The following is an 8,082-nucleotide window of genomic DNA, read 5'->3' on the forward strand; positions in this document are numbered from 1 at the left end:
TTCGACCCCACCCAGGAAAAGAGCCAGGACATGCAAGCTGCTGCCTTTCAGATAATAATAAAAACCTAAAAACCCAAACGCATGTATTCATAAGAAAACCCCAAACCCCAGCAGTGTGTCTGGGACCAGCACAACGCGGGGGCCGAGGGCTGTGCTCCCCTGTGGGTGCTCACGGGTACTCCGGCAGCGCCCCAAGGTGCAGGCACCCTGCACCTCATTGTGCCTCGTTTTTTTTTTTGAGGATTTCCTTTTCCCTGTCTCTGCTGCACTCCCCAAAGCCAGGGTAACGCCTGCCCAGCTGCTGTGGGCCGTGAGCTCCCTCGGGAGCATCCTCGTTTCAGCCTCGCACCGAACCCGTTTCTGGAGCATCCCGCAGGTGTGCGTGCAGCGGACGCGCCGCAGGCTGCACCCTCTCATCCCAGCACCTGATTTCCCTTCGAACGCCTCTCTCCTCTCCCTGCCGCTGTCAGCACGGCAGGGCACGGGGTGGCTGCTCGTTCTGCGGGACCCTGCCCTGGCCCGCAGGGACAGCACCGTCCCCTCTGTCCCCTTGCTGCCCCCTCCGTCCCCTCGCTCCGTGTTCCCACGAAAGGCGTTGCAGGAGCTGAGCGGGCTGCTGGGCGGCGAGCAGGGCTCGTTGCGAAGTGAGACATTTAATCCCGTGTCTGATTTACAGCGCTTGTAACAGAATTGGAGGCTCAGCAGCAGCCCTGGGCAGCATCCGCGGTGCCTTGGCCTGGAGACCCCCACACCCCCCCCACTCCAAGGCAGCAAAACCCCCCTGGGGACAGCCCCACAGCATGCGAGGGGGGCAGGACCCTGCTTCACATTTGGGGGGCAAAAAAGACAAAAGCAAACCAAGGTGTGTTTTTTTTTTTCCATCCAGCAGAAGTGATTCGGGTCTGTTACACAGAAATTGGAGTATTATGGGGGGGGGGGGGTAGGGCACGGTTTCAAGTGCTGCAGCGGAAACCTGCGGCGCTGTCAATAAAAGCCTCGCCTCGCCATCCCGCAGCACCTTCCTCCCTCGCTCCTCTTCCTCACCAGCCCTCCATTTCAGCACTGTCCCCATTCCTTTTGGGATGGTGCAGTATTTCCTTGGCAAAACTCAAAACAGAAAGCCCCCCCCCCCCCCCCCCATACCCCCAGAGCCCTGCGAGGAGCCCCCTGGGGCTGGTGGGACCACCCCTCAAATCTGGTGGCCACCATCCCAAGAGGTGGCCCCACACAGCACCCGAGGGACACCTGGATGGGCACCGAGGGCCATTTGGGGTTGCCACAGCCCCACACCCACAGGACCCGCTCCCATCCTGTCCCCACCACCCGCCCCCGGGGCTCAGTACCCCCCCAGGAAGGAGCCGTTGGACGTTTCGGTGTAGAAACAGCTACTGTGGGACGTGCTGGTGAGGCTGTAGGCAAAATAAGCCACGGCCGAGCCCAGCGTCAAGCCCGTCATGTAGGACACGGTCATGGTGTTCCCTGCGGGAAGGGACACGGGGTGTCAGGGTGCCAGCCCCGGCCACCCCCTCGTGGGGTCCCCGGGGACGGCGTGAGCCTACCTGCCAGCTCCCGCTGCTCGGGGCTCACTTTGCCGGCGGCCAGGATCATGGGCACGCTGCCGAAGTAGCCGTTGGTGATGCCCATGAGGAGGGAGAAGACGCAGGGCCAGGCCGGGTGGCCGAAGGCGGGCTTCCCGTTGGGGTAGACGCACATGATGAAGAGGGGGATGAAGACCACGCGGAGGCAGGAGTAGATGAGGAGGTGGGTCCCCCTCCAGTCATAGGGCAGGGCGGCCAGGATCTGCAGCGAGGGGCAGAGACCATGCTTGAGGTGGGAGCGGGGCCAGGAGGAGGCGAGGCGGTGGGAAGCCCATCGTCCGCAGGAGCCCACCCTCGGCCACGCCGGGGAGCACCCGCACGCCGGGTGGGTGCCCACGGGGCGGAGAAGACCCCAAGTGGCTTTGAAAGAGAACACAAAAAAGGGGTGGAGGGGCCGAGTTGCCCCCCCCCCCCCCCCCCGGCCACGGCGGCGTTGCCCTCTCCTACCTTGCCAACGAAGTCAGAGAGGTTGAAGATGGCCATGATGAGGATGGGGAGCCACTCGCCCAGCGTGCAGTTGTGGATCTCCGACTCCAGCCCGGGGAAGAGGCACAGCGTGATGAAGTAGGTCATGGCGATGGACAGCATGTAGGCCCAGATGAGCCGCGACACGACGTAGCGGTGGAGCAGCATGTCTGGGCGAGGCGGGCAGCGCGGCTCAGCCGGACACCACATCCCCAGGGCTCACCAGAAGCAGCACGGTGAGATGTCCCCGTATTTTTGGGCGCAGTGACAAATGGATGACCCTCCCCCCCTAAAACCCCAGGCTGCAGATTGCTCCTCCTGCCCCACAAAACCCACCCTGTTACGGCCACCCTCCATGGCTTGTCCCCGAGCCCACCACCCACCTCTGAAGCTGGGCCAGCTCCTCTTGATTTTGGGCCGGGGCACATCGAAGCGCATGTAGGTGCCGCTGCCCGCCAGCTCGGCTTCGGGGCCCAGGCTGTCCCGGGGGGATCCGGGCTGTCCCCGGGGCCGGTCCTCCTGCACAGGGAGAGGGGACACCAGCGCTGAGCCCCAGGGACAGAGGGACCCTGGGGAGCAGCAGGGAGCCCTGCCCTGGCTTACAAATCGGACGTCCTCGGCGGTGACATCGTGGTGGATGCGGTACCCCGTCCCGTGGTCACCGGCCCCCCGGGATGCGGGGTGGCCCTTGCGGGAGCAGGAGGTGTAGTAGCGGACGAAGCGGGTGCGCTTCACCAGGAGGTGGAGGATGAAGCACGTCAGCTCCATGCCGATGGAGATGAAGAAGAAGATGACCGTGTTCTCCTTCTCGTCCGACAGCAGCAGCTTGGTGAAGATGCGGCTGAGCGAGATGATGACCCCGGCGGTGCCTGGTGGCACAGCAGGGCGGTCGGGGCTGGGTCCCACGGAGGCCTAAAGCTTGGAGACCCCCCCCCAGCAGCCCCACATTGCACAGGGTCAGGTGCTCCAGGCATGGAGGAGCCACAAGCGGCATTTTTGGGGTGATGGAGCCAGCTCGTGGCAGACAGCCCCCGCTCCCATGGCAGCACAGCTGGTACTGCACATGATTTGAACACCTCCCTTTGCCAGGAGCCCCCGGGGATGTCCCCTAGGTGCTGGCAACCCAAAAGCCACCAGGACGTGGTCCTGGGCAGCCACTTCTAATCAGGGAGATGGCCTCAGGAGGTCCCCTCCCACCTCAACCATTCCGGGTTTCTGTCCCCAGCTGGGGACACGGTGGTGGCACGCGCGGCGGCCGCCGGTACTCACTCTCGCCCGTCATCACGCCCTGCGTGTAGCGCTTGGGCAGCAGCCCCGTGTAGCCGTAGAAGCTAGATTGCTGCACTTCAGGAGAGATGGGCACAGGGGAGGAGGAGGGGGATTATTGCCGCAGCCGAAACGCCCCACTGGGGGGGGGGGGACGGGGACTGGTGAGGGTCCCAGGAGACCACGGCATACCTGTGCAGCCAAAAGCCACCACCCCGACGGCCACCAGGTTGATGGCGTAGGCTTGCCGGCGGGTGAAGAGCTCCAGCCAGACGTCGCAGATGCTGACAAAGAGCAGGGGGCCCAGGGCGAAGAGGTAACCTGCAGAGGGGGGAGATAGGGGTGGACGGTGGGGCTGCTGGGGGTCCAGCAGTGCCTGGGGACACGGGGACCCCAACTCACCCACGGAGATGCGTGTGTGCAAACTCAGCAGCTCCACCAGCGCGTTGTTGAGGATGACGGCCACCAAGGCCACCAGGATGTAGGTGAGGCTCATGTCGAAGACGATGGAGGTCCCTGGAGAGAGGCAGGCGGTGGGGAGGCCCTGGCGGGGGACTCAGCTCGGGTTTGGTGGGAGGGCAGGAAGGAATTCGGCTGCTGGAGACCTACCTGGGTATTTGTGGTGCAGGTAGTCCACGTCGGTGATGAAGCTGTTGTACGGCAGGAGAAACCCAACCCCGGCCAGTAGCATGGCGAAGTAGATCCCGTGGTATCGGTCCTGTGGCTCGGGGTCTTCAGAAACTGCCCCAACAGGGAAGGAAAGAGAGGAGATGTGACAGTGGCACTGGAGCTTTCACGCCCCTTGTGGCACTGGGGACACTGGGGCTCAATGCATCTCGCTCAGGGCAAGCCAGCCCCAGCCCCGCAGTGCTACAAATAAATGCCCTCAGCCTGGAGAAACTCCTTCCAGAAATAAAGGCTGGAGGGCAGGAAAATACCGGGGCTTTGAGGGCTGATGGGTTTTTCTAGCGGGGGGGCAGCCAGGCAGGATGAGAACCCCCCCCCCGCTAACCGCAGAGCCCCCTCCACAGGATGCTGCGGTGGCTAAAATGGGTACAAAGCGCTCCGAAAGAGGCATCAGGCCATTTCATGGCAGAATAGCCATTTGTGGCTATTAACCCACCCCAGGAAGCTCCTCTAAATGGGTGGGAAAAGCCTCGGGGCAGCCCCCGCCAGCCCCATCCGTCCCCCCTCACCCGGCTCCATGAAGGTGAGGACGCCCTTGGCCTGGCTGCCCCGCTGCAGCTCGTCCTCCTCCAGCTGGTAGCTGTCGAAGCTGAAGCTCATCACCACGTTCCCCTCGGGCGTCCCCGCCGGGCTCAGCTCCTTGAAGCGCTCCGTTCCCACCGTTCCCATCGCGGCCGACCTGGGGACGGAGAGCGGTGACCCCCCCCCCCTCCCCCGCGGGGCACACAGGTGGGTGACAGTCCCCTGGGGTCGTGTCCCCCCACTGGGTGATGCTGTGGGGTCTGCAAGGGACAGCTTTGATGCTCGCCCCGGCCCTGCTCAGCACCTCGCTGCGATGCTACCAACGCTGTGATCTCCAAAGGCAATTAGAGAAATTAATGGGTGGAAACCACTCGCTGAGGGTGGCTGCCGGGGGGGGGATCCCAGCTGCCTCGGGAAGCCCTTGCTCTCTGCGGGCTATGTTTTTATATAGCCCATAAACTCTGGTTTATCCCCTTTTTTGGCATCTCTGCTGCCTGTGGCTGGGCACACCGCTCCGGCTGCCCTTTCGGGGTGAGGACAGGATGCGTCCCGGCTGTTCAGGCAGCATTTTGGACCCAGGGGACACAGCACAGCGGGGAGACGCTCAGAAAGCCACCGGACATGGGTGCACAGACCCCCAGGAGCACAGCCACGAGGGGCCACACCAAATACATCCCCAAACGAGCTCCCACACCACCAGGCATCCTCCAGAGAGCTCCCCGGAGCCCCCCAAAACCCTGCTGTCCCTCTGGGCCCATCCTAACCCCGCTCTGTATTACCGGTGCCAGTCGCTAGATGCCAGCCTGCCCTGTGCCCGCTGCCCGGGGGCCACCCAGCTGCCCCGAGGAGAAAAAAAAACCCTCCTCCGAGGCACCAGGCTGAGGCAGGCAAGGGAGGAAAAATCAATTAAAGTGATTTGTCTGGTCTCCCTGCGAGACGCGGCGCTCGCAGGAGCGCTGAGGTTTTCCAGCCTCTCCCCTCTGCCAGGACGCCTCAGATGGGGTGGGTGGCAAAAACAGTGCCCGCCGACACTGCGAGCACGATCCTAAATGCTGAGCTGCGTTTGGCTGTGGCACAGAACAGCCCTGACATGGTCCTGAGGCCACGGAGCTGGTGGGGGCCTGGATGCGGCCGGGGGGGGACCTCAGCACCCACCCCGGAGCACCACGGGCAGGGTTTTGGATGGGGACCCCGCTCCGTGTCATAGCCCGGGGGGAGCTGCTGTGGCCCCATCCGCCGATAAACCCCGGATTTATCACCCCAGGGGACAAAACCCCAATGGGAGGCATCGGCCGGGGGGCTGGCAGAGCCTGTTGCAGGGGTTTTCTCACCAAAAGGACCCCCACCTGGGGAGCAGCACCCCAGGCCCGCTGTGACCCAAACTTCTCCACGGCACAGGAGTGGGATGCGCCGCACACCCAGCCCCCCCCTGCACCCCACAACCTGCCCCGAGGATCCTCGCACCGAAATCAATCCGATTTCCCCTCCCCTTTGGGTTTACACGCGGGAGCAGAGCCAGGCCCCGGCACCTCTGCGGGGTGGGTGCTCCGTCACTGCCAGGGCTGGAGGGGGGCAGCGAGGGACACGGCGGGGGTAACCCCGTGGGGGTGAGATGAAGATGAAGGTGATGAAGATGAAGGTGATGATGATGAAGATGATGATGATGAAGATGATGATGATTTGCATTGGCAGCAGGCTCCCCAGCCATGAGCAGCAAAGTGCTGTAAACACGGACATTCAACCCAACCCCACCAGAGGAGATGCGTGCTCGGGGGAAGGATGCTCGGGGGGAGGCCAGGACCAGGCTGGGGGGGCTCTCACCTCCCCCAACCCCTTTCCCATCCCTCCCACCCCCCCTCCAACCCCCCCATCCCCAGACAAAGCCGGTCCCATCCTCACCCAACAGGTCGGCAGCGTCTCTTACCTCCCCCCCCCGCGGCAGCTCTGCGGCACCGGCTCCTCTCCCGCTCCCTTTCAGCCCCGGCGGCAGCCCCCGGCCCCCCCCGGTCCCCCCATACCGGAGCCCGGTCCCCGGGGTGGGGGCACCGGGAGCAGCGAGCGCGGCGGCTGCGAGCGAGGAGCGGGGGCGGCTCCGTCGCCACCCCCCGCACCCTCCCCTTCCCCACCCCTCCGGCTGCCCCTCCCCGGCCCCAAGGCGGGGGGAGGACGAGGGGGGGGGCTCCGAAATGTGTTTTTTTTTTTTTTAATTCCGCCGAACAGAGCCCGTCCGTCCCCCTGTCTGTGTACATCCTATAGGCGGCATCCATAGGGACTACCTGTGTGTGCTTTGGGGGGGGTCGCTGGTTGCAAAGAGATTAATTAGGGTGAAAAAATAATCAGGTAATTGCGCTTATTTCATTTAGGACAGAAGGTCTGCTCCCATTGCAGGGACCTTTCCCCATACGCACCCCAAACACTTTTGGCATTATGGGGTCAGCGTGGGCTGCCCTGGGGAAGGATGGGGCAGACGGACAGAGGGACGGACAGAGGGATGGACGTGAAGGTAGGATGCACGGGGAGGGGGGAGGGATGGATGGGCAGGTGGGTATGTACGGGTAGGACAGCCGGGTGGAGACATGGACAGACGGATGGACGGACAGACGGATGGAGGGACAGACGGATGGAGGGATGGAGGGATAGGCAGGTGGATGGATGGACAGACGGACAGATAGGACAACAGATGCACGGCCAGACAGATGGCGGCTTTGTAACTCTGGCTAGCAGCATGCAGAAATCCCGTTGGTTTTGGGGGCTGTGGGGGGGGGGGGGGGGGGCTGCCCCTGCTCCCTTCCTTGGAAATTGGTGCGAAGATGGTGATTTTGGTGTGGGTGCCCCCTCACCGTCCATCCACCACATAGAAGGGACCTCAAAGACGCGACACAGTTATAAAGACATCCCGGGGGCATCCCCACGGCACCGCCAGCAGGGCAGGGATGGAGCAGCACAGCCCTACGAGACACCAGAGAATCCCCTGCTTGGCACCCAGGTGGTGTGCGAGCTCCACAAAAAGCGCAGGACGAGCTGGCACATATGTGCGCTCGCCTTTTCCCAGCTCCCAGGCAGCGTTACTCACCCAGCTCAGCAGCGATTCTCTCGTCGGAGCCAGCCCTCCCGGCTCGGCGCCCCGGCTGCAGAGCCAGGGGGGATCCCATAAAAGCCCACAACTCCAAGGGGACCCAGGGACACGCACGTGGGGCTGCCAGAATATTATCTGCAACACTCTGCGCTCACCAGAGACTGGGCTCGAGCCAGGCTCAGGGCCAGAGGTTTGCTCCTGACCCCAGCGGAGCTGGCACCAGGTATAAGGACACCTCTACGGCTTTAGGGCCACACCAGGATGGATTCCTTCCGAGGGCTTTCTCTTGGCCTTCCCCTCCCAAAGGGCAGCACTGGACCCTGGTCCCATTCCCCATCCCCCCGAGGTGTCCGAGCTGGTGCTGGTGCTGAGCCTCCTCCTCCCTTTGGGGACGTTTGGGGTCCCCGCACCGTGCGCTCCCCCTGGGCTCTTCAATTTTTCAGCTGGACCTGAATAATTCAGCTTTGA

General features: G+C 63.5%; 1 protein-coding gene across 3 annotated transcripts; it reads right to left on the minus strand.

Annotated features, from left to right (window-relative positions):
* Positions 1-868: 868 nt before the first annotated feature.
* Positions 869-6,641, minus strand: SLC29A4 (solute carrier family 29 member 4). Of its 3 annotated transcripts, XM_035339938.1 has the most exons (12): positions 6,463-6,641; positions 4,843-4,846; positions 4,526-4,695; positions 3,939-4,070; positions 3,732-3,845; positions 3,522-3,650; positions 3,333-3,407; positions 2,667-2,932; positions 2,447-2,582; positions 2,046-2,233; positions 1,560-1,800; positions 869-1,479 (listed from the first exon to the last, which is right to left on the minus strand). In XM_035339938.1, exons 3-12 carry the CDS (start codon positions 4,683-4,685, stop codon positions 1,337-1,339), a joined length of 1,584 nt encoding a protein of 527 aa, XP_035195829.1. In that variant the 5' UTR covers positions 4,686-4,695; positions 4,843-4,846; positions 6,463-6,641; the 3' UTR covers positions 869-1,336. The 3 variants fall into 3 exon arrangements, with proteins under 3 accessions (XP_035195829.1, XP_035195828.1, XP_035195827.1); XM_035339937.1 differs by lacking the exon at positions 4,843-4,846; XM_035339936.1 differs by lacking the exon at positions 4,843-4,846 and having other exon boundaries at positions 6,438-6,641.
* Positions 6,642-8,082: the final 1,441 nt, after the last annotated feature.

This window comes from Oxyura jamaicensis, chromosome 14 (assembly GCF_011077185.1).
Source record: "Oxyura jamaicensis isolate SHBP4307 breed ruddy duck chromosome 14, BPBGC_Ojam_1.0, whole genome shotgun sequence".
Classification (NCBI taxonomy): domain Eukaryota; kingdom Metazoa; phylum Chordata; class Aves; order Anseriformes; family Anatidae; genus Oxyura; species Oxyura jamaicensis.